We start from the raw sequence: 26,541 nt of genomic DNA on the forward strand, positions 1-26,541 counted from the left end.
ACAGGAGTATATACACGGGGGGGAGCACAGGAGTATATACAGGGGGGAGCACAGGAGTATATACAGGGGGGAGAGCACAGGAGTATATACACAGGGGGGAGAGCACAGGAGTATATACACAGGGGGGAGAGCACAGGAGTATATATACGGGGGGAGAGCACAGGAGTATATACGGGGGTGGGGAGAGCACAGGAGTATACACAGGGGGGAGAGCACAGGAGTATATACACAGGGGGGAGAGCACAGGAGTATATACACAGGGGGGAGAGCACAGGAGTATATACACAAGGGGGAGAGCACAGGAGTATATATACGGGGGGAGAGCACAGGAGTATATACGGGGGTGGGGAGAGCACAGGAGTATATACATGGGGGAGCACAGGAGTATATACAGGGGGGGAGCACAGGAGTATATACATGGGGGGGAGGACAGGAGTATATACACGGGGGGGAGAGCACAGGAGTATATACGGGGGTGGGGAGAGCACAGGAGTATATACGGGGGTGGGGAGAGCACAGGAGTATATACGGGGGTGGGGAGAGCACAGGAGTATATACACGGGGGGGAGAGCACAGGAGTATATAGGGGGTGGGGAGAGCACAGGAGTATATACGGGGGTGGGTAGAGCACAGAAGTATATAGGGGGGGTGGGGAGAGCACAGGAGTATATACGGGGGTGGGGAGAGCACAGGAGTATATACACGGGGGGGAGAGCACAGGAGTATATAGGGGGGTGAGGAGAGCACAGGAGTATATAGGGGGGTGGGGAGAGCACAGGAGTATATAGGGCGGTGGGGAAAGCACAGGAGTATATAGGGGGGGTGGGGAGAGCACAGGAGTATATACGGGGTGGGGAGAGCACAGGAGTATATAGGGGGGGTGGGGAGAACACAGGAGTATATACGGGGTGGGGAGAGCACAGGAGTATATAGGGGGGTGGGGAGAGCACAGGAGTATATAGGGGGGTGGGGAGAGCACAGGAGTATATACGGGGGTGGGGAGAGCACAGGAGTATATAGGGGGGTGGGGAGAACACAGGAGTATATACGGGGGTGGGGGGAGCACAGGAGTATATAGGGGGGTGGGGAGAGCACAGGAGTATATAGGGGGGTGGGGAGAGCACAGGAGTATATAGGGGGGGTGGGGAGAGCACAGGAGTATATACGGGGGTGAGGAAAGCACAGGAGTATATAGGGGTGGGGAGAGCACAGGAGTATATACGGGGGTGGGGAGAGCACAGGAGTATATAGGGGGTGGGGAGAGCACAGGAGTATATACGGGGGTGGGGAGAGCACAGGAGTATATACGGGGGTGGGGAGAGCACAGGAGTATATAGGGGGGTGGGGAGAGCACAGGAGTATATAGGGGGTGGGGAGAGCACAGGAGTATATAGGGGGGGGTGGGGAGAGCACAGGAGTATATACGGGGGTGAGGAGAGCACAGGAGTATATAGGGGGTGGGCAGAGCACAGGAGTATATACGGGGGTGGGGAGAGCACAGGAGTATATAGGGGGTGGGGAGAGCACAGGAGTATATACGGGGGTGGGAAGAGCACAGGAGTATATACGGGGGTGGGGAGAGCACAGGAGTATATAGGGGGGTGGGGAGAGCACAGGAGTATATACGGAGGTGGGGAGAGCACAGGAGTATATAGGGGGGTGGGGAGAGCACAGGAGTACATACAGGTGGGGGAGAGCACAGGAGTATATACACGAGGGGGGAGCACAGGAGTATATACGGGGGGGAGCACAGGAGTATATACAGGGGGGAGAGCACAGGAGTATATACAGGGGGGAGCACAGGAGTATATACACGGGGGAGAGCACAGGAGTATATACACGGGGGGGAGCACAGGAGTATATACGGGGGGGAGCACAGGAGTATATACAAGGGGGAGAGCACAGGAGTATATACAGGGGGGAGCACAGGAGTATATACACGGGGGAGAGCACAGGAGTATATACACGGGGGGAGAGCACAGGAGTATATACAGGGGGGGGAGCACAGGAGTATATACAGGGGGGAGAGCACAGGAGTATATACACAGGGGGGAGAGCACAGGAGTATATACACAGGGGGGAGAGCACAGGAGTATATATACGGGGGAGAGCACAGGAGTATATACGGGGGTGGGGAGAGCACAGGAGTATATACAGGGGGGAGAGCACAGGAGTATATACAGGGTGGGGAGAGCACAGGAGTATATACACGGGAGGACAGCACAGGAGTATATATACGGGGGAGAGCACAGGAGTATACACAGGGGGGAGAGCACAGGAGTATATACAGGGTGGGGAGAGCACAGGAGTATATACACGGGGGGAGAGCACAGGAGTATATACAGGGGGGGAGAGCACAGGAGTATATACAGGGGGGGGAGCACAGGAGTATATACACGGGGGGGAGCACAGGAGTATATACGGGGGGGGAGCACAGGAGTATATACAGGGGGGAGAGCACAGGAGTATATACATAGGGGGGAGAGCACAGGAGTATATACACAGGGGGGAGAGCACAGGAGTATATATACGGGGGGAGAGCACAGGAGTATATACGGGGGTGGGGAGAGCACAGGAGTATACACAGGGGGGAGAGCACAGGAGTATATACACAGGGGGGAGAGCACAGGAGTATATACACAGGGGGGAGAGCACAGGAGTATATACACAGGGGGAGAGCACAGGAGTATATATACGAGGGGAGAGCACAGGAGTATATACGGGGGTGGGGAGAGCACAGGAGTATATACAGGGTGGGGAGAGCACAGGAGTATATACACGGGGGGGAGAGCACAGGAGTATATACATGGGGGGAGCACAGGAGTATATACAGTGGGGGAGCACAGGAGTATATACATGGGGGGGAGGACAGGAGTATATACACGGGGGGGAGAGCACAGGAGTATATACGGGGGTGGGGAGAGCACAGGAGTATATACGGGGGTGGGGAGAGCACAGGAGTATATACGGGGGTGGGGAGAGCACAGGAGTATATACACGGGGGGGAGAGCACAGGAGTATATAGGGGGTGGGGAGAGCACAGGAGTATATAGGGGGGTGGGTAGAGCACAGAAGTATATAGGGGGGGTTGGGAGAGCACAGGAGTATATACGGGGGTGGGGAGAGCACAGGAGTATATACACGGGGGGGAGAGCACAGGAGTATATAGGGGGGTGAGGAGAGCACAGGAGTATATAGGGGGGTGGGGAGAGCACAGGAGTATATAGGGCGGTGGGGAAAGCACAGGAGTATATAGGGGGGGTGGGGAGAGCACAGGAGTATATACGGGGTGGGGAGAGCACAGGAGTATATAGGGGGGGTGGGGAGAACACAGGAGTATATACGGGGTGGGGAGAGCACAGGAGTATATAGGGGGGTGGGGAGAGCACAGGAGTATATAGGGGGGTGGGGAGAGCACAGGAGTATATACGGGGGTGGGGAGAGCACAGGAGTATATAGGGGGGTGTGGAGAACACAGGAGTATATACGGGGGTGGGGGGAGCACAGGAGTATATACACGGGGGGGGAGAGCACAGGAGTATATAGGGGGGTGGGGAGAGCACAGGAGTATATAGGGGGGTGGGGAGAGCACAGGAGTATATAGGGGGTGGGGAGAGCACAGGAGTATATAGGGGGGGTGGGGAGAGCACAGGAGTATATACGGGGGTGGGGAGAGCACAGGAGTATATAGGGGGTGGGGAGAGCACAGGAGTATATACGGGGGTGGGGAGAGCACAGGAGTATATACGGGGGTGGGGAGAGCACAGGAGTATATAGGGGGGTGGGGAGAGCACAGGAGTATATAGGGGGGTGGGGAGAGCACAGGAGTATATAGGGGGGTGGGGAGAGCACAGGAGTATATAGGGGGGGTGGGGAGAGCACAGGAGTATATACGGGGGTGGGGAGAGCACAGGAGTATATACGGGGGTGGGGAGAGCACAGGAGTATATACGGGGGTGGGGAGAGCACAGGAGTATATACGGGGGTGGGGAGAGCACAGGAGTATATAGGGGGGTGGGGAGAGCACAGGAGTATATAGGGGGGTGGGGAGAGCACAGGAGTATATAGGGAGGGTGGGGAGAGCACAGGAGTATATACGGGGGTGAGGAGAGCACAGGAGTATATAGGGGGTGGGGAGAGCACAGGAGTATATACGGGGGTGGGGAGAACACAGGAGTATATACGGGGGTGGGGAGAGCACAGGATTATATAGGGGGGTGGGGAGAGCACAGGATTATATAGGGGGGTGGGGAGAGCACAGGAGTATATACAGGGGGTACCGCACATACAGGGACAATGAGGTGATCAGACATGAGCACCAGCTCCCCATCGATTACTGCTGACCACCAGTTGTCACGATTCCTGCATTCTGTGTGGGATTGCTGTGCCGTCCTATTGGACTGGTTCTTGCTGTGTGTTGATGGACAGCTTGGTTGTCCAATCCTGAGTGGTAAGTCGGGCTCTCAGTGCTTTGATTGACAGCTCGGCTGTCCAATCTTTCACTGGGATGTGCGGGACTTTCTCCAGGTGTTCAGTGTTCTGGAGATTGCCCTATATAACTGAGCTGACGGCCCCTGTCCCTGCCAGATGTAGTTTATGCTTCCTGGTGAGTGTTTGCCTCATTCTGTGGTTCTGATCTTCTGCTTCTTGACCCTTTGGACAGTGTTCTGACTACCTCCTTGTCTTGCCCTTTGGCTTTGTTCTGCCCTCTCTTGATATTGACCCTGTGACCTGACTTACCCATCAGTCTTATCCCTCGGTATCTATGGGCTCTCTTGGTATTGACCCTGGACTGTGACCTGACTTACCCATCCGTCTTTTCCCTTGGTATCTATGGGCTCTCTTGGTATTGACCCTGGACTGTGACCTGACTTACGCCTCTGTCTTATCCCTCGGTATCTATGGGCTCTCTTGGTATTAACCCTGGACTGTGACCTGACTTACCCATCCGTCTTATCCTTCGGTATCCATGGGCTCTCTTGGTATTGACCCTGGACTGTGACCTGACTTACGCCTCTGTCTTATCCCTCGGTATCTATGGGCTCTCTTGGTATTGACCCTTGACTGTGACCTGACTTACCCATCTGTCTTATCCCTCGGTATCTATGGGCTCTCTTGGTATTGACCCTGGACTGTGACCTGACTTACCCATCCGTCTTATCCCTTGGTATCTATGGGCTCTCTTGGTATTGACCCTGGACTGTGACCTGACTTACCCCTCCGTCTTATCCCTTGGTATCTATGGGCTCTCTTGGCATTGACCCTGGACTGTGACCTGACTTACGCCTCTGTCTTATCCCTTGGTATCTATGGGCTCTCTTGGTATTGACCCTGGACTGTGACCTGACTTACACATCTGTCTTATCCCTTGGTATCTATGGGCTCTCTTGGTATTGACCCTGGACTGTGACCTGACTTACACATCTGTCTTATCCCTTGGTATCTATGGGCTCTCTTGGTATTGACCCTGGACTGTGACCTGACTTATCCATCCGTCTTATCCCTTGGTATCTATGGGCTCTCTTGGTATTGACCCTGGACTGTGACCTGACTTACCCATCCGTCTTATCCCTTGGTATCTATGGGCTCTCTTGGTATTGACCCTGGACTGTGACCTGACTTACCCATCTGTCTTTTCCCTTGGTATCTATGGGCTCTCTTGATATTGACCCTGGACTGTGACCTGACTTATCCATCTGTCTTATCCCTTGGTATCTATGGGCTCTCTTGGTATTGACCCTGGACTGTGACCTGACTTACCCATCTGTCTTATCCCTTGGTATCTATGGGCTCTCTTGGTATTGACCCTGGACTGTGACCTGACTTACCCATCCGTCTTATCCCTTGGTATCTATGGGCTCTCTTGATATTGACCCTGGACTGTGACCTGACTTATCCGTCTTATCCATTGGTATCTATGGGCTCTCTTGGCATTGACCCTGGACTGTGACCTGACTTATCCATCTGTCTTATCCCTTGGTATCTATGGGCTCTCTTGGTATTGACCCTGGACTGTGACCTGACTTATCCATCTGTCTTATCCCTTGGTATCTATGGGCTCTCTTGGTATTGACCCTGGACTGTGACCTGACTTATCCGTCTTATCCATTGGTATCTATGGGCTCTCTTGGTATTGACCCTGGACTGTGACCTGACTTATCCATCTGTCTTATCCCTCGGTATCTATGGGCTCTCTTGGTATTGACCCTGGACTGTGACCTGACTTACCCATCTGTCTTATCCCTTGGTATCTATGGGCTCTCTTGGTATTGACCCTGGACTGTGACCTGACTTACCCATCCGTCTTATCCCTTGGTATCTATGGGCTCTCTTGATATTGACCCTGGACTGTGACCTGACTTATCCGTCTTATCCATTGGTATCTATGGGCTCACTTGGTATTGACCCTGGACTGTGACCTGACTTATCCATCTTTCTTATCCCTTGGTATCTATGGGCTCTCTTGGTATTGACCCTGGACTGTGACCTGACTTACCCATCTGTCTTATCCCTTGGTATCTATGGGCTCTCTTGGTATTGACCCTGGACTGTGACCTGACTTACCCATCCGTCTTATCCCTTGGTATCTATGGGCTCTCTTGATATTGACCCTGGACTGTGACCTGACTTATCCGTCTTATCCATTGGTATCTATGGGCTCTCTTGATATTGACCCTGGACTGTGACCTGACTTATCCGTCTTATCCATTGGTATCTATGGGCTCTCTTGGTATTGACCCTGGACTGTGACCTGACTTATCCATCTGTCTTATCCCTTGGTATCTATGGGCTCTCTTGGTATTGACCCTGGACTGTGACCTGACTTACCCATCTGTCTTATCCCTTGGTATCTATGGGCTCTCTTGGTATTGACCCTGGACTGTGACCTGACTTACGCCTCTGTCTTATCCCTCGGTATCCATGGGCTCTCTTGGTATTGACCCTGGACTGTGACCTGACTTACGCCTCTGTCTTATCCCTCGGTATCCATGGGCTCTCTTGGTATTGACCCTGGACTGTGACCTGACTTACGCCTCTGTCTTATCCCTCGGTATCTACGGGCTCTCTTGGTATTGACCCTGGACTGTGACCTGACTTACGCCTCTGTCTTATCCCTTGGTATCTATGGGCTCTCTTGGTATTGACCCTGGACTGTGACCTGACTTACCCATCCGTCTTATCCCTTGGTATCTATGGGCTCTCTTGGTATTGACTCTGGACTGTGACCTGACTTACGCCTCTGTCTTATCCCTCTGTATCTATGGGCTCTCTTGGTATTGACCCTGGACTGTGACCTGACTTACACCTCTGTCTTATCCCTCGGTATCTATGGGCTCTTTTGGTATTGACCCTGGACTGTGACTTGACTTACGCTTCTGTCTTATCCATTGGTATCTATGGGCTCTCTTGGTATTGACCCTGGACTGTGACCTGACTTACGCATCTGTCTTATCCTTCGGTATCTACGGGCTCTCTTGATATTGACCCTGGACTGTGACCTGACTTACCCATCTGTCTTATCACTTGGTATCTATGGGCTCTCTTGGTATTGACCCTGGACTGCGACCTGACTTACCCCTCTGTCTTATCCCTTGGTATCTATGGGCTCTCTTGGTATTGACCCTGGACTGTGACCTGACTTACGCCTCCGTCTTATCCCTCGGTATCTATGGGCTCTCTTGGTATTGACCCTGGACTGTGACCTGACTTACCCATCTGTCTTATCCCTTGGTATCTATGAGCTGTCTTGATATTGACCCTGGACTGTGACCTGACTTACCCCTCTGTCTTATCCCTTGGTATCTATGGGCTCTCTAGGTATTGACCCTGGACTGTGACCTGACTTACCCATCTGTCTTATCCCTTGGTATCTATGGGCTCTCTCGGTATTGACCCTGGACTGTGACCTGACTTACCCATCCATCTTATCCCTTGGTATCTATGGGCTCTCTTGATATTGACCCTGGACTGTGACCTGACTTACCCATCTGTCTTATCCCTTGGTGTCTATGGGCTCTCTTGGTATTGACCCTGGACTGTGACCTGACTTGCGCCTCTGTCTTATCCCTCGGTATCTATGGGCTCTCTTGGTATTGACCCTGGACTGTGACCTGACTTACGCCTCTGTTTTATCCCTCGGTATCTATGGGCTCTCTTGGTATTGACCCTGGACTGTGACCTGACTTACCCATCCGTCTTATCCCTTGGTATCTATGGGCTCTCTTGGTATTGACCCTGGACTGTGACCTTACTTACGCATCTGTCTTATCCCTTGGTATCTACGGGCTCTCTTGGTATTGACCCTGGACTGTGACCTTACTTACGCATCTGTCTTATCCCTTGGTATCTACGGGCTCTCTTGGTATTGACCCTGGACTGTGACCTGACTTACCATTCTGTCTTATCCCTCGGTATCTATGGGCTCTCTTGGTATTGACCCTGGACTGTGACCTGACTTACCATTCTGTCTTATCCCTCGGTATCTATGGGCTCTCTTGGTATTGACCCTGGACTGTGACCTGACTTACCATTCTGTCTCATCCCTTGGTATCTATGGGCTCTCTTGGTATTGACCCTGGACTGCGACCTGACTTAAACCTCTGTCTTATCCCTTGGTATCTATGGGCTCTCTTGGTATTGACCCTGGACTGTGACCTGACTTACGCCTCTGTCTTATCCCTCGGTATCTATGGGCTCTCTTGGTATTGACCCTGGACTGTGACCTGACTTACCCATCTGTCTTATCCCTTGGTATCTATGAGCGGTCTTGATATTGACCCTGGACTGTGACCTGACTTGCGCCTCTGTCTTATCCCTTGGTATCTATGGGCTCTCTAGGTATTGACCCTGGACTGTGACCTGACTTACCCATATGTCTTATCCCTTGGTATCTATGGGCTCTCTCGGTATTGACCCTGGACTGTGACCTGACTTACCCATCCGTCTTATCCCTTGGTATCTATGGGCTCTCTTGATATTGACCCTGGACTGTGACCTGACTTACCCATCTGTCTTATCCCTTGGTGTCTATGGGCTCTCTTGGTATTGACCCTGGACTGTGACCTGACTTGCGCCTCTGTCTTATCCCTCGGTATCTATGGGCTCTCTTGGTATTGACCCTGGACTGTGACCTGACTTACGCCTCTGTTTTATCCCTCGGTATCTATGGGCTCTCTTGGTATTGACCCTGGACTGTGACCTGACTTACCCATCCGTCTTATCCCTTGGTATCTATGGGCTCTCTTGGTATTGACCCTGGATTGTGACCTTACTTACGCATCTGTCTTATCCCTTGGTATCTACGGGCTCTCTTGGTATTGACCCTGGACTGTGACCTTACTTACGCATCTGTCTTATCCCTTGGTATCTACGGGCTCTCTTGGTATTGACCCTGGACTGTGACCTGATTTACCATTCTGTCTTATCCCTCGGTATCTATGGGCTCTCTTGGTATTGACCCTGGACTGTGACCTGACTTACCATTCTGTCTTATCCCTCGGTATCTATGGGCTCTCTTGGTATTTACCCTGGACTGTGACCTGTCTTATCCATCTGTCTCATACTTTGGTATCTATGGGCTCTCTTGGTATTGACCCTGGACTGTGACCTGACTTACCCATCCGTCTTATCCCTTGGTATCTATGGGCTCTCTTGGTATTGACCCTGGACTGTGACCTGACTTACCCATCTGTCTTTTCCCTTGGTATCTATGGGCTCTCTTGATATTGACCCTGGACTGTGACCTGACTTATCCATCTGTCTTATCCCTTGGTATCTATGGGCTCTCTTGGTATTGACCCTGGACTGTGACCTGACTTACCCATCTGTCTTATCCCTTGGTATCTATGGGCTCTCTTGGTATTGACCCTGGACTGTGACCTGACTTACCCATCCGTCTTATCCCTTGGTATCTATGGGCTCTCTTGATATTGACCCTGGACTGTGACCTGACTTATCCGTCTTATCCCTTGGTATCTATGGGCTCTCTTGGTATTGACCCTGGACTGTGACCTGACTTATCCATCTGTCTTATCCCTTGGTATCTATGGGCTCTCTTGGTATTGACCCTGGACTGTGACCTGACTTATCCGTCTTATCCATTGGTATCTATGGGCTCTCTTGGTATTGACCCTGGACTGTGACCTGACTTATCCATCTGTCTTATCCCTCGGTATCTATGGGCTCTCTTGGTATTGACCCTGGACTGTGACCTGACTTACCCATCTGTCTTATCCCTTGGTATCTATGGGCTCTCTTGGTATTGACCCTGGACTGTGACCTGACTTACCCATCCGTCTTATCCCTTGGTATCTATGGGCTCTCTTGATATTGACCCTGGACTGTGACCTGACTTATCCGTCTTATCCATTGGTATCTATGGGCTCTCTTGGTATTGACCCTGGACTGTGACCTGACTTATCCATCTTTCTTATCCCTTGGTATCTATGGGCTCTCTTGGTATTGACCCTGGACTGTGACCTGACTTACCCATCTGTCTTATCCCTTGGTATCTATGGGCTCTCTTGGTATTGACCCTGGACTGTGACCTGACTTACCCATCCGTCTTATCCCTTGGTATCTATGGGCTCTCTTGATATTGACCCTGGACTGTGACCTGACTTATCCGTCTTATCCATTGGTATCTATGGGCTCTCTTGATATTGACCCTGGACTGTGACCTGACTTATCCGTCTTATCCATTGGTATCTATGGGCTCTCTTGGTATTGACCCTGGACTGTGACCTGACTTATCCATCTGTCTTATCCCTTGGTATCTATGGGCTCTCTTGGTATTGACCCTGGACTGTGACCTGACTTACCCATCTGTCTTATCTCTTGGTATCTATGGGCTCTCTTGGTATTGACCCTGGACTGTGACCTGACTTACGCCTCTGTCTTATCCCTCGGTATCCATGGGCTCTCTTGGTATTGACCCTGGACTGTGACCTGACTTACGCCTCTGTCTTATCCCTCGGTATCCATGGGCTCTCTTGGTATTGACCCTGGACTGTGACCTGACTTACGCCTCTGTCTTATCCCTCGGTATCTACGGGCTCTCTTGGTATTGACCCTGGACTGTGACCTGACTTACGCCTCTGTCTTATCCCTTGGTATCTATGGGCTCTCTTGGTATTGACCCTGGACTGTGACCTGACTTACCCATCCGTCTTATCCCTTGGTATCTATGGGCTCTCTTGGTATTGACTCTGGACTGTGACCTGACTTACGCCTCTGTCTTATCCCTCTGTATCTATGGGCTCTCTTGGTATTGACCCTGGACTGTGACCTGACTTACACCTCTGTCTTATCCCTCGGTATCTATGGGCTCTCTTGGTATTGACCCTGGACTGTGACTTGACTTACGCTTCTGTCTTATCCATTGGTATCTATGGGCTCTCTTGGTATTGACCCTGGACTGTGACCTGACTTACGCATCTGTCTTATCCTTCGGTATCTACGGGCTCTCTTGATATTGACCCTGGACTGTGACCTGACTTACCCATCTGTCTTATCACTTGGTATCTATGGGCTCTCTTGGTATTGACCCTGGACTGCGACCTGACTTACCCCTCTGTCTTATCCCTTGGTATCTATGGGCTCTCTTGGTATTGACCCTGGACTGTGACCTGACTTACGCCTCCGTCTTATCCCTCGGTATCTATGGGCTCTCTTGGTATTGACCCTGGACTGTGACCTGACTTACCCATCTGTCTTATCCCTTGGTATCTATGAGCTGTCTTGATATTGACCCTGGACTGTGACCTGACTTACCCCTCTGTCTTATCCCTTGGTATCTATGGGCTCTCTAGGTATTGACCCTGGACTGTGACCTGACTTACCCATCTGTCTTATCCCTTGGTATCTATGGGCTCTCTCGGTATTGACCCTGGACTGTGACCTGACTTACCCATCCATCTTATCCCTTGGTATCTATGGGCTCTCTTGATATTGACCCTGGACTGTGACCTGACCTACCCATCTGTCTTATCCCTTGGTGTCTATGGGCTCTCTTGGTATTGACCCTGGACTGTGACCTGACTTGCGCCTCTGTCTTATCCCTCGGTATCTATGGGCTCTCTTGGTATTGACCCTGGACTGTGACCTGACTTACGCCTCTGTTTTATCCCTCGGTATCTATGGGCTCTCTTGGTATTGACCCTGGACTGTGACCTGACTTATCCATCTGTCTTATCCCTTGGTATCTATGGGCTCTCTTGGTATTGACCCTGGACTGTGACCTGACTTATCCGTCTTATCCATTGGTATCTATGGGCTCTCTTGGTATTGACCCTGGACTGTGACCTGACTTATCCATCTGTCTTATCCCTCGGTATCTATGGGCTCTCTTGGTATTGACCCTGGACTGTGACCTGACTTACCCATCTGTCTTATCCCTTGGTATCTATGGGCTCTCTTGGTATTGACCCTGGACTGTGACCTGACTTACCCATCCGTCTTATCCCTTGGTATCTATGGGCTCTCTTGATATTGACCCTGGACTGTGACCTGACTTATCCGTCTTATCCATTGGTATCTATGGGCTCTCTTGGTATTGACCCTGGACTGTGACCTGACTTATCCATCTTTCTTATCCCTTGGTATCTATGGGCTCTCTTGGTATTGACCCTGGACTGTGACCTGACTTACCCATCTGTCTTATCCCTTGGTATCTATGGGCTCTCTTGGTATTGACCCTGGACTGTGACCTGACTTACCCATCCGTCTTATCCCTTGGTATCTATGGGCTCTCTTGATATTGACCCTGGACTGTGACCTGACTTATCCGTCTTATCCATTGGTATCTATGGGCTCTCTTGATATTGACCCTGGACTGTGACCTGACTTATCCGTCTTATCCATTGGTATCTATGGGCTCTCTTGGTATTGACCCTGGACTGTGACCTGACTTATCCATCTGTCTTATCCCTTGGTATCTATGGGCTCTCTTGGTATTGACCCTGGACTGTGACCTGACTTACCCATCTGTCTTATCCCTTGGTATCTATGGGCTCTCTTGGTATTGACCCTGGACTGTGACCTGACTTACGCCTCTGTCTTATCCCTCGGTATCCATGGGCTCTCTTGGTATTGACCCTGGACTGTGACCTGACTTACGCCTCTGTCTTATCCCTCGGTATCCATGGGCTCTCTTGGTATTGACCCTGGACTGTGACCTGACTTACGCCTCTGTCTTATCCCTCGGTATCTACGGGCTCTCTTGGTATTGACCCTGGACTGTGACCTGACTTACGCCTCTGTCTTATCCCTTGGTATCTATGGGCTCTCTTGGTATTGACCCTGGACTGTGACCTGACTTACCCATCCGTCTTATCCCTTGGTATCTATGGGCTCTCTTGGTATTGACTCTGGACTGTGACCTGACTTACGCCTCTGTCTTATCCCTCTGTATCTATGGGCTCTCTTGGTATTGACCCTGGACTGTGACCTGACTTACACCTCTGTCTTATCCCTCGGTATCTATGGGCTCTTTTGGTATTGACCCTGGACTGTGACTTGACTTACGCTTCTGTCTTATCCATTGGTATCTATGGGCTCTCTTGGTATTGACCCTGGACTGTGACCTGACTTACGCATCTGTCTTATCCTTCGGTATCTACGGGCTCTCTTGATATTGACCCTGGACTGTGAACTGACTTACCCATCTGTCTTATCACTTGGTATCTATGGGCTCTCTTGGTATTGACCCTGGACTGCGACCTGACTTACCCCTCTGTCTTATCCCTTGGTATCTATGGGCTCTCTTGGTATTGACCCTGGACTGTGACCTGACTTACGCCTCCGTCTTATCCCTCGGTATCTATGGGCTCTCTAGGTATTGACCCTGGACTGTGACCTGACTTACCCATCTGTCTTATCCCTTGGTATCTATGGGCTCTCTCGGTATTGACCCTGGACTGTGACCTGACTTACCCATCCATCTTATCCCTTGGTATCTATGGGCTCTCTTGATATTGACCCTGGACTGTGACCTGACTTACCCATCTGTCTTATCCCTTGGTGTCTATGGGCTCTCTTGGTATTGACCCTGGACTGTGACCTGACTTGCGCCTCTGTCTTATCCCTCGGTATCTATGGGCTCTCTTGATATTGACCCTGGACTGTGACCTGACTTACCCATCCATCTTATCCCTTGGTATCTATGGGCTCTCTTGATATTGACCCTGGACTGTGACCTTACTTACGCATCTGTCTTATCCCTTGGTATCTACGGGCTCTCTTGGTATTGACCCTGGACTGTGACCTGACTTACCATTCTGTCTTATCCCTTGGTATCTATGGGCTCTCTTGGTATTGACCCTGGACTGTGACCTGACTTACGCCTCCGTCTTATCCCTCGGTATCTATGGGCTCTCTTGGTATTGACCCTGGACTGTGACCTGACTTACCCATCTGTCTTATCCCTTGGTATCTATGAGCTGTCTTGATATTGACCCTGGACTGTGACCTGACTTACCCCTCTGTCTTATCCCTTGGTATCTATGGGCTCTCTAGGTATTGACCCTGGACTGTGACCTGACTTACCCATCTGTCTTATCCCTTGGTATCTATGGGCTCTCTCGGTATTGACCCTGGACTGTGACCTGACTTACCCATCCATCTTATCCCTTGGTATCTATGGGCTCTCTTGATATTGACCCTGGACTGTGACCTGACTTACCCATCTGTCTTATCCCTTGGTGTCTATGGGCTCTCTTGGTATTGACCCTGGACTGTGACCTGACTTGCGCCTCTGTCTTATCCCTCGGTATCTATGGGCTCTCTTGGTATTGACCCTGGACTGTGACCTGACTTACGCCTCTGTTTTATCCCTCGGTATCTATGGGCTCTCTTGGTATTGACCCTGGACTGTGACCTGACTTATCCATCTGTCTTATCCCTTGGTATCTATGGGCTCTCTTGGTATTGACCCTGGACTGTGACCTGACTTATCCGTCTTATCCATTGGTATCTATGGGCTCTCTTGGTATTGACCCTGGACTGTGACCTGACTTATCCATCTGTCTTATCCCTCGGTATCTATGGGCTCTCTTGGTATTGACCCTGGACTGTGACCTGACTTACCCATCTGTCTTATCCCTTGGTATCTATGGGCTCTCTTGGTATTGACCCTGGACTGTGACCTGACTTACCCATCCGTCTTATCCCTTGGTATCTATGGGCTCTCTTGATATTGACCCTGGACTGTGACCTGACTTATCCGTCTTATCCATTGGTATCTATGGGCTCTCTTGGTATTGACCCTGGACTGTGACCTGACTTATCCATATTTCTTATCCCTTGGTATCTATGGGCTCTCTTGGTATTGACCCTGGACTGTGACCTGACTTACCCATCTGTCTTATCCCTTGGTATCTATGGGCTCTCTTGGTATTGACCCTGGACTGTGACCTGACTTACCCATCCGTCTTATCCCTTGGTATCTATGGGCTCTCTTGATATTGACCCTGGACTGTGACCTGACTTATCCGTCTTATCCATTGGTATCTATGGGCTCTCTTGATATTGACCCTGGACTGTGACCTGACTTATCCGTCTTATCCATTGGTATCTATGGGCTCTCTTGGTATTGACCCTGGACTGTGACCTGACTTATCCATCTGTCTTATCCCTTGGTATCTATGGGCTCTCTTGGTATTGACCCTGGACTGTGACCTGACTTACCCATCTGTCTTATCCCTTGGTATCTATGGGCTCTCTTGGTATTGACCCTGGACTGTGACCTGACTTACGCCTCTGTCTTATCCCTCGGTATCCATGGGCTCTCTTGGTATTGACCCTGGACTGTGACCTGACTTACGCCTCTGTCTTATCCCTCGGTATCCATGGGCTCTCTTGGTATTGACCCTGGACTGTGACCTGACTTACGCCTCTGTCTTATCCCTCGGTATCTACGGGCTCTCTTGGTATTGACCCTGGACTGTGACCTGACTTACGCCTCTGTCTTATCCCTTGGTATCTATGGGCTCTCTTGGTATTGACCCTGGACTGTGACCTGACTTACCCATCCGTCTTATCCCTTGGTATCTATGGGCTCTCTTGGTATTGACTCTGGACTGTGACCTGACTTACGCCTCTGTCTTATCCCTCTGTATCTATGGGCTCTCTTGGTATTGACCCTGGACTGTGACCTGACTTACACCTCTGTCTTATCCCTCGGTATCTATGGGCTCTTTTGGTATTGACCCTGGACTGTGACTTGACTTACGCTTCTGTCTTATCCATTGGTATCTATGGGCTCTCTTGGTATTGACCCTGGACTGTGACCTGACTTACGCATCTGTCTTATCCTTCGGTATCTACGGGCTCTCTTGATATTGACCCTGGACTGTGACCTGACTTACCCATCTGTCTTATCACTTGGTATCTATGGGCTCTCTTGGTATTGACCCTGGACTGCGACCTGACTTACCCCTCTGTCTTATCCCTTGGTATCTATGGGCTCTCTTGGTATTGACCCTGGACTGTGACCTGACTTACGCCTCCGTCTTATCCCTCGGTATCTATGGGCTCTCTTGGTATTGACCCTGGACTGTGACCTGACTTACCCATCTGTCTTATCCCTTGGTATCTATGAGCTGTCTTGATATTGACCCTGGACTGTGACCTGACTTACCCCTCTGTCTTATCCCTTGGTATCTATGGGCTCTCTAGGTATTGACCCTGGACTGTGACCTGACTTACCCATCTGTCTTATCCCTTGGTATCTATGGGCTCTCTCGGTATTGACCCTGGACTGTGACCTGACTTACCCATCCATCTTATCCCTTGGTATCTATGGGCTCTCTTGATATTGACCCTGGACTGTGACCTGACTTACCCATCTGTCTTATCCCTTGGTGTCTATGGGCTCTCTTGGTATTGACCCTGGACTGTGACCTGACTTGCGCCTCTGTCTTATCCCTCGGTATCTATGGGCTCTCTTGGTATTGACCCTGGACTGTGACCTGACTTACGCCTCTGTTTTATCCCTCGGTATCTATGGGCTCTCTTGGTATTGACCCTGGACTGTGACCTGACTTACCCATCCGTCTTATCCCTTGGTATCTATGGGCTCTCTTGGTATTGACCCTGGACTGTGACCTTACTTACGCATCTGTCTTATCCCTTGGTATCTACGGGCTCTCTTGGTATTGACCCTGGACTGTGACCTTACTTACGCATCTGTCTTATCCCTTGGTATCTACGGGCTCTCTTGGTATTGACCCTGGACTGTGACCTGACTTACCATTCTGTCTTATCCCTCGGTATCTATGGGCTCTCTTGGTATTGACCCTGGACTGTGACCTGACTTACCATTCTGTCTTATCCCTCGGTATCTATGGGCTCTCTTGGTATTGACCCTGGACTGTGACCTGACTTACCATTCTGTCTCATCCCTTGGTATCTATGGGCTCTCTTGGTATTGACCCTGGACTGCGACCTGACTTACCCCTCTGTCTTATCCCTTGGTATCTATGGGCTCTCTTGGTATTGACCCTGGACTGTGACCTGACTTACGCCTCTGTCTTATCCCTCGGTATCCATGGGCTCTCTTGGTATTGACCCTGGACTGTGACCTGACTTACGCCTCTGTCTTATCCCTCGGTATCCATGGGCTCTCTTGGTATTGACCCTGGACTGTGACCTGACTTACGCCTCTGTCTTATCCCTCGGTATCTACGGGCTCTCTTGGTATTGACCCTGGACTGTGACCTGACTTACGCCTCTGTCTTATCCCTTGGTATCTATGGGCTCTCTTGGTATTGACCCTGGACTGTGACCTGACTTACCCATCCGTCTTATCCCTTGGTATCTATGGGCTCTCTTGGTATTGACTCTGGACTGTGACCTGACTTACGCCTCTGTCTTATCCCTCTGTATCTATGGGCTCTCTTGGTATTGACCCTGGACTGTGACCTGACTTACACCTCTGTCTTATCCCTCGGTATCTATGGGCTCTTTTGGTATTGACCCTGGACTGTGACTTGACTTACGCTTCTGTCTTATCCATTGGTATCTATGGGCTCTCTTGGTATTGACCCTGGACTGTGACCTGACTTACGCATCTGTCTTATCCTTCGGTATCTACGGGCTCTCTTGATATTGACCCTGGACTGTGACCTGACTTACCCATCTGTCTTATCACTTGGTATCTATGGGCTCTCTTGGTATTGACCCTGGACTGCGACCTGACTTACCCCTCTGTCTTATCCCTTGGTATCTATGGGCTCTCTTGGTATTGACCCTGGACTGTGACCTGACTTACGCCTCCGTCTTATCCCTCGGTATCTATGGGCTCTCTTGGTATTGACCCTGGACTGTGACCTGACTTACCCATCTGTCTTATCCCTTGGTATCTATGAGCTGTCTTGATATTGACCCTGGACTGTGACCTGACTTACCCCTCTGTCTTATCCCTTGGTATCTATGGGCTCTCTAGGTATTGACCCTGGACTGTGACCTGACTTACCCATCTGTCTTATCCCTTGGTATCTACGGGCTCTCTCGGTATTGACCCTGGACTGTGACCTGACTTACCCATCCATCTTATCCCTTGGTATCTATGGGCTCTCTTGATATTGACCCTGGACTGTGACCTGACTTACCCATCTGTCTTATCCCTTGGTGTCTATGGGCTCTCTTGGTATTGACCCTGGACTGTGACCTGACTTGCGCCTCTGTCTTATCCCTCGGTATCTATGGGCTCTCTTGGTATTGACCCTGGACTGTGACCTGACTTACGCCTCTGCTTTATCCCTCGGTATCTATGGGCTCTCTTGGTATTGACCCTGGACTGTGACCTGACTTACCCATCCGTCTTATCCCTTGGTATCTATGGGCTCTCTTGGTATTGACCCTGGACTGTGACCTTACTTACGCATCTGTCTTATCCCTTGGTATCTACGGGCTCTCTTGGTATTGACCCTGGACTGTGACCTTACTTACGCATCTGTCTTATCCCTTGGTATCTACGGGCTCTCTTGGTATTGACCCTGGACTGTGACCTGACTTACCATTCTGTCTTATCCCTCGGTATCTATGGGCTCTCTTGGTATTGACCCTGGACTGTGACCTGACTTACCATTCTGTCTTATCCCTCGGTATCTATGGGCTCTCTTGGTATTGACCCTGGACTGTGACCTGACTTACCATTCTGTCTCATCCCTTGGTATCTATGGGCTCTCTTGGTATTGACCCTGGACTGCGACCTGACTTACCCCTCTGTCTTATCCCTTGGTATCTATGGGCTCTCTTGGTATTGACCCTGGACTGTGACCTGACTTACGCCTCTGTCTTATCCCTCGGTATCTATGGGCTCTCTTGGTATTGACCCTGGACTGTGACCTGACTTACCCATCTGTCTTATCCCTTGGTATCTATGAGCGGTCTTGATATTGACCCTGGACTGTGACCTGACTTGCGCCTCTGTCTTATCCCTTGGTATCTATGGGCTCTCTAGGTATTGACCCTGGACTGTGACCTGACTTACCCATATGTCTTATCCCTTGGTATCTATGGGCTCTCTCGGTATTGACCCTGGACTGTGACCTGACTTACCCATCCGTCTTATCCCTTGGTATCTATGGGCTCTCTTGATATTGACCCTGGACTGTGACCTGACTTACCCATCTGTCTTATCCCTTGGTGTCTATGGGCTCTCTTGGTATTGACCCTGGACTGTGACCTGACTTGCGCCTCTGTCTTATCCCTCGGTATCTATGGGCTCTCTTGGTATTGACCCTGGACTGTGACCTGACTTACGCCTCTGTTTTATCCCTCGGTATCTATGGGCTCTCTTGGTATTGACCCTGGACTGTGACCTGACTTACCCATCCGTCTTATCCCTCGGTATCTATGGGCTCTCTTGGTATTGACCCTGGATTGTGACCTTACTTACGCATCTGTCTTATCCCTTGGTATCTACGGGCTCTCTTGGTATTGACCCTGGACTGTGACCTTACTTACGCATCTGTCTTATCCCTTGGTATCTATGGGCTCTCTTGGTATTGACCCTGGACTGTGACCTGATTTACCATTCTGTCTTATCCCTCGGTATCTATGGGCTCTCTTGGTATTGACCCTGGACTGTGACCTGACTTACCATTCTGTCTTATCCCTCGGTATCTATGGGCTCTCTTGGTATTGACCCTGGACTGTGACCTGACTTACCATTCTGTCTTATCCCTCGGTATCTATGGGCTATCTTGGTATTGACCCTGGACTGTGACCTGACTTACCCATCCGTCTTATCCCTTGGTATCTATGGGCTCTCTTGGTATTGACCCTGGACTGTGACCTTACTTACGCATCTGTCTTATCCCTTGGTATCTACGGGCTCTCTTGGTATTGACCCTGGACTGTGACCTTACTTACGCATCTGTCTTATCCCTTGGTATCTATGGGCTCTCTTGGTATTGACCCTGGACTGTGACCTGACTTACCATTCTGTCTTATCCCTTGGTATCTATGGGCTCTCTTGGTATTGACCCTGGACTGTGACCTTACTTACGCATCTGTCTTATCCCTTGGTATCTACGGGCTCTCTTGGTATTGACCCTGGACTGTGACCTTACTTACGCCTCTGTCTTATCCCTCGGTATCTACGGGCTCTCTTGGTATTGACCCTGGACTGTGACCTTACTTACGCATCTGTCTTATCCCTTGGTGTCTATGGGCTCTCTTGGTATTGACCCTGGACTGTGACCTGACTTACCATTCTGTCTTATCCCTCAGTATCCATGGGCTCTCTTGGTATTGACCCTGCACTGTGACCTGACTTACCCATCTGCCTTTTCCCTCGGTATCTACGGGCTCTCTTGGTATTGACCTCGGAACGTCTGACTATTCACCTCACGGTCACACCAGTGTATAGTGTGAGAGTTGTCAGCCCCACCTGTGGGGTGATGGAGATGATGGACGTGTGACCCCACTAATACTCGTTGCCCCCCGCACCCTTATTTCTCTGGGGTCGGTGGGTTGTTGGGACATGTACCTGTACGATAAGGGATCGGCGTTCCCTCCGGAGACGTCTCCACAGCTCCTGACTCTTCACTCTGGTGTCCATGGTCTGAGCTCCTGGAGAAGAGACAGAGCGTCATCACCGCCCCTGGAGAAAGGAAGTAAGCGCCCCTGGACCAAAGGAAGTGAGCGCCCCCGCAACCAAAGGAAGTGAGCGCCCCCGGAACCAAAGGAAGTGAGCGCCCCCGAGACCAAAGGAAGTGAGCGCCCCCGAGACCAAAGGAAGTGAGCGCCCCCGGGACCAAAGGAAGTGAGCGCCCCCGGGACCAAAGGAAGTGAGCGCCCCCGGGACCAAAGGAAGTGAGCGCCCCCGGGACCAAAGGAAGTGAGCGCCCCCGGGACCAAAGGAAGTGAGCGCCCCCGGGACCAAAGGAAGTGAGCGCCCCCGGGACCAAAGGAAGTGAGCGCCGCCGGAACCAAAGGAAGTGAGCGCCGCCGGAACCAAAGGAAGTGAGCGCCGCCGGGACCAAAGGAAGTGAGCGCCGCCGGGACCAAAGGAAGTGAGCGCCGCCGGGACCAAAGTAAGTGAGCGCCGCCGGGACCAAAGGAAGTGAGCGCCGCCGGGACCAAAGGAAGTGAGCGCCGCCGGGACCAAAGGAAGTGAGCGCCGCCGGGACCAAAGGAAGTGAGCGCCGCCGGGACCAAAGGAAGTGAGCGCCGCCGGGACCAAAGGAAGTGAGCGCCGCCGGGACCAAAGGAAGTGAGCGCCGCCGGGACCAAAGGAAGTGAGCGCCCCAGGGACCAAAGGAAGTGAGCGCCCCAGGGACCAAAGGAAGTGAGCGCCCCAGGGACCAAAGGAAGTGACCGCCCCCGGTACTGCCTGATGCTTGAGTACAGCAATGTGTACAGAGCTGGTGTCGAAAAACATCAGGAGCTCCAGACACAAAAGGGTTAAAACATTCACAAAAACCATCACAGAAAAAGATCAGATCACCGAGCACCGCAGACCCCAAGATAACCACCGGGGGGCAGCACAGGGGCAGAATACTGCAGGGATTAACCCCTCTGTAGCCGGCGTCCACTCCTGTCTGTACAGCTCTGCTATCATTAGTATATATATATATATACCATCTGCAGGGATTAACCCCTCTGTAGCCGGTGTCCTCTCCTGTCTGTACAGCTCTGCTATCATTAGTATATATATATATATACACCATCTGCAGGGATTAACCCCTCTGTAGCCGGCATCCTCTCCTGTCTGTACAGCTCTGCTATCATTTGTATATATATATATATATATATATATATATATATATATATATATATACACCATCTGCAGGGATTAACCCCTCTGTAGCCGGCGTCCTCTCCTGTCTGTACAGCTCTGCTATCATTAGTATATATATATATATACACCATCTGCAGGGATTAACCCCTCTGTAGCCGGCGTCCCCTCATGTCTGTACAGCTCTGCTATCATTTGTGTATATATATATATACCATCTGCAGGGATTAACCCCTCTGTAGCCGGCGTCCTCTCCTGTCTGTACAGCTGTGCTATCATTAGTATATATATATATACACCATCTGCAGGGATTAACCCCTCTGTAGCCGGAGTCCCCTCCTGTCTGTACAGCTCTGCTATCATTAGTATATATATATACACCATCTGCAGGGATTAACCCCTCTGTATCCGGCGTCCTCTCCTGTCTGTACAGCTCTGCTATCATTAGTATATATATATATATATATATACCATCTGCAGGGATTAACCCCTCTGTAGCTGGCGTCCCCTCCTGTCTGTACAGCTCTGCTATCATTAGTGTATATATATATACACCATCTGCAGGGATTAACCCCTCTGTAGCCGGCGTCCTCTCCTGTCTGTACAGCTCTGCTATCATTAGTATATATATATATATACACCATCTGCAGGGATTAACCCCTCTGTAGCCGGCGTCCTCTCCTGTCTGTACAGCTCTGCTATCATTAGTATATATATATATATATACCATCTGCAGGGATTAACCCCTCTGTAGCCGGTGTCCTCTCCTGTCTGTACAGCTCTGCTATCATTAGTATATATATATATATATATACCATCTGCAGGGATTAACCCCTCTGTAGCCGGCGTCCTCTCCTGTCTGTACAGCTCTGCTATCATTTGTGTATATATATATATATATATATATATATATATATATATACCATCTGCAGGGATTAACCCCTCTGTAGCCGGCGTCCTCTCCTGTCTGTACAGCTCTGCTATCATTAGTATATATATATATATACACCATCTGCAGGGATTAACCCCTCTGTAGCCGGCGTCCCCTCATGTCTGTACAGCTCTGCTATCATTTGTGTATATATATACACCATCTGCAGGGATTAACCCCTCTGTAGCCGGCGTCCTCTCCTGTCTGTACAGCTCTGCTATCATTAGTATATATATATATATATACCATCTGCAGGGATTAACCCCTCTGTAGCCGGAGTCCCCTCCTGTCTGTACAGCTCTGCTATCATTAGTATATATATATATACACCATCTGCAGGGATTAACCCCTCTGTAGCCGGCGTCCTCTCCTGTCTGTACAGCTGTGCTATCATTAGTATATATATATACCATCTGCAGGGATTAACCCCTCTGTAGCCGGCGTCCTCTCCTGTCTGTACAACTCTGCTATCATTAGTATATATATATATATACCATCTGCAGGGATTAACCCCTCTGTAGCCGGCGTCCTCTCCTGTCTGTACAGCTCTGCTATCATTAGTATATATATATATACCATCTGCAGGGATTAACCCCTCTGTAGCTGGCGTCCTCTCCTGTCTGTACAGCTCTGCTATCATTAGTATATATATATATATATATATATATATATATATATATATACACCATCTGCAGGGATTAACCCCTCTCTAGCCGGCGTCCTCTCCTGTCTGTACAGCTCTGCTATCATTAGTATATATATATATATATATACCATCTACAGGGATTAACCCCTCTGTAGCCGGCGTACTCTCCTGTCTGTACAGCTCTGCTATCATTAGTATATATATATACACCGTCTGCAGGGATTAACCCCTCTGTAGCCGGCGTCCCCTCCTGTCTGTACAGCTCTGCTATCATTAGTATATATATATATATATACCATCTGCAGGGATTAACCCCTCTGTAGCCGGTGTCCTCTCCTGTCTGTACAGCTCTGCTATCATTAGTATATATATATATATACCATCTGCAGGGATTAACCCCTCTGTAGCCGGCGTCCCCTCCTGTCTGTACAGCTCTGCTATCATTAGTATATATATATATATACCATCTGCAGGGATTAACCCCTCTGTAGCCGGCGTCCTCTCCTGTCTGTACAGCTCTGCTATCATTAGTATATATATATATATATATACCATCTGCAGGGATTAACCCCTCTGTAGCTGGCGTCCCCTCCTGTCTGTACAGCTCTGCTATCATTAGTATATATATATATACCATCTGCAGGGATTAACCCCTCTGTAGCCGGTGTCCTCTCCTGTCTGTACAGCTCTGCTATCATTAGTATATATATATATATATATATATATATATATACCATCTGCAGGGATTAACCCCTCTGTAGCTGGCGTCCCCTCCTGTCTGTACAGCTCTGCTATCATTAGTATATATATATATATACCATCTGCAGGGATTAACCCCTCTGTAGCCGGTGTCCTCTCCTGTCTGTACAGCTCTGCTATCATTAGTATATATATATATACCATCTGCAGGGATTAACCCCTCTGTAGCCGGCGTCCCCTCCTGTCTGTACAGCTCTGCTATCATTAGTATATATATATATATATACCATCTGCAGGGATTAACCCCTCTGTAGCCGGCGTCCCCTCCTGTCTGTACAGCTCTGCTATCATTAGTATATATATATATATATATACACCATCTACAGGGATTAACCCCTCTGTAGCTGGCGTCCCCTCCTGTCTGTACAGCTCTGCTATCATTAGTACATATATATATATATATATACCATCTGCAGGGATTAACCCCTCTGTAGCCGGCGTCCCCTCCTGTCTGTACAGCTCTGCTATCATTAGTACATATATATATATATATATACCATCTGCAGGGATTAACCCCTCTGTAGCCGGCGTCCTCTCCTGTCTGTACAGCTCTGCTATCATTAGTATATATATATATATATATATATATATATATATATATATATATACACCATCTGCAGGGATTAACCCCTCTGTAGCCGGCGTCCTCTCCTGTCTGTACAGCTCTGCTATCATTAGTATATATATATACACCGTCTGCAGGGATTAACCCCTCTGTAGCCGGCGTCCCCTCCTGTCTGTACAGCTCTGCTATCATTAGTATATATATATACACCGTCTGCAGGGATTAACCCCTCTGTAGCTGGCGTCCTCTCCTGTCTGTACAGCTCTGCTATCATTAGTATATATATATACACCATCTGCAGGGATTAACCCCTCTGTAGCCGGCGTCCTCTCCTGTCTGTACAGCTCTGCTATCATTAGTATATATATATACACCGTCTGCAGGGATTAACCCCTCTGTAGCTGGCGTCCTCTCCTGTCTGTACAGCTCTGCTATCATTAGTATATATATATATACACCATCTGCAGGGATTAACCCCTCTGTAGCCGGCGTCCTCTCCTTTCTGTACAGCTCTGCTATCATTAGTATATATATATATACCATCTGCAGGGATTAACCCCTCTGTAGCTGGCGTCCCCTCCTGTCTGTACAGCTCTGCTATCATTAGTATATATATATATATACCATCTGCAGGGATTAACCCCTCTGTAGCCGGCGTCCCCTCCTGTCTGTACAGCTCTGCTATCATTAGTATATATATATATACCATCTGCAGGGATTAACCCCTCTGTAGCCGGTGTCCTCTCCTGTCTGTACAGCTCTGCTATCATTAGTATATATATATATACCATCTGCAGGGATTAACCCCTCTGTAGCCGGCGTCCTCTCCTGTCTGTACAGCTCTGCTATCATTAGTATATATATATATACCATCTGCAGGGATTAACCCCTCTGTAGCCGGCGTCCCCTCCTGTCTGTACAGCTCTGCTATCATTAGTATATATATATACACCATCTGCAGGGATTAACCCCTCTGTAGCTGGCGTCCTCTCCTGTCTGTACAGCTCTGCTATTATTAGTATATATATATATATATATACACCATCTGCAGGGATTAACCCCTCTGTAGCCGGCGTCCCCTCCTGTCTGTACAGCTCTGCTATTATTAGTATATATATATATACCATCTGCAGGGATTAACCCCTCTGTAGCTGGCGTCCTCTCCTGTCTGTACAGCTCTGCTATTATTAGTATATATATATACATATATACACCATCTGCAGGGATTAACCCCTCTGTAGCCGGCGTCCCCTCCTGTCTGTACAGCTGTGCCATCATTAGTATATATATATATATATATACCATCTGCAGGGATTAACCCCTCTGTAGCCGGCGTCCTCTCCTGTCTGTACAGCTGTGCTATCATTAGTATATATATATATACCATCTGCAGG

The 26,541-nt window shown here is 49.8% G+C and overlaps 1 protein-coding gene across 3 annotated transcripts in view; it reads right to left on the bottom strand.

Annotated features, from left to right (window-relative positions):
- Positions 1-26,541, bottom strand: part of WDR97 (WD repeat domain 97) — a 578,372-nt gene that overhangs the window by 497,495 nt on the left and 54,336 nt on the right. For all 3 annotated transcript variants that reach the window (XM_073680111.1, XM_073680113.1, XM_073680112.1), the window contains exon 2: positions 20,996-21,078. In XM_073680111.1, coding sequence (XP_073536212.1) covers positions 20,996-21,078 — 83 coding nt within the window. The remainder of the gene's footprint in view (positions 1-20,995; positions 21,079-26,541) is intronic.

This window comes from Phyllobates terribilis, unplaced genomic scaffold (assembly GCF_046119375.1).
Source record: "Phyllobates terribilis strain yellow unplaced genomic scaffold, ASM4611937v1 Scaffold_4__5_contigs__length_816908805, whole genome shotgun sequence".
Classification (NCBI taxonomy): domain Eukaryota; kingdom Metazoa; phylum Chordata; class Amphibia; order Anura; family Dendrobatidae; genus Phyllobates; species Phyllobates terribilis.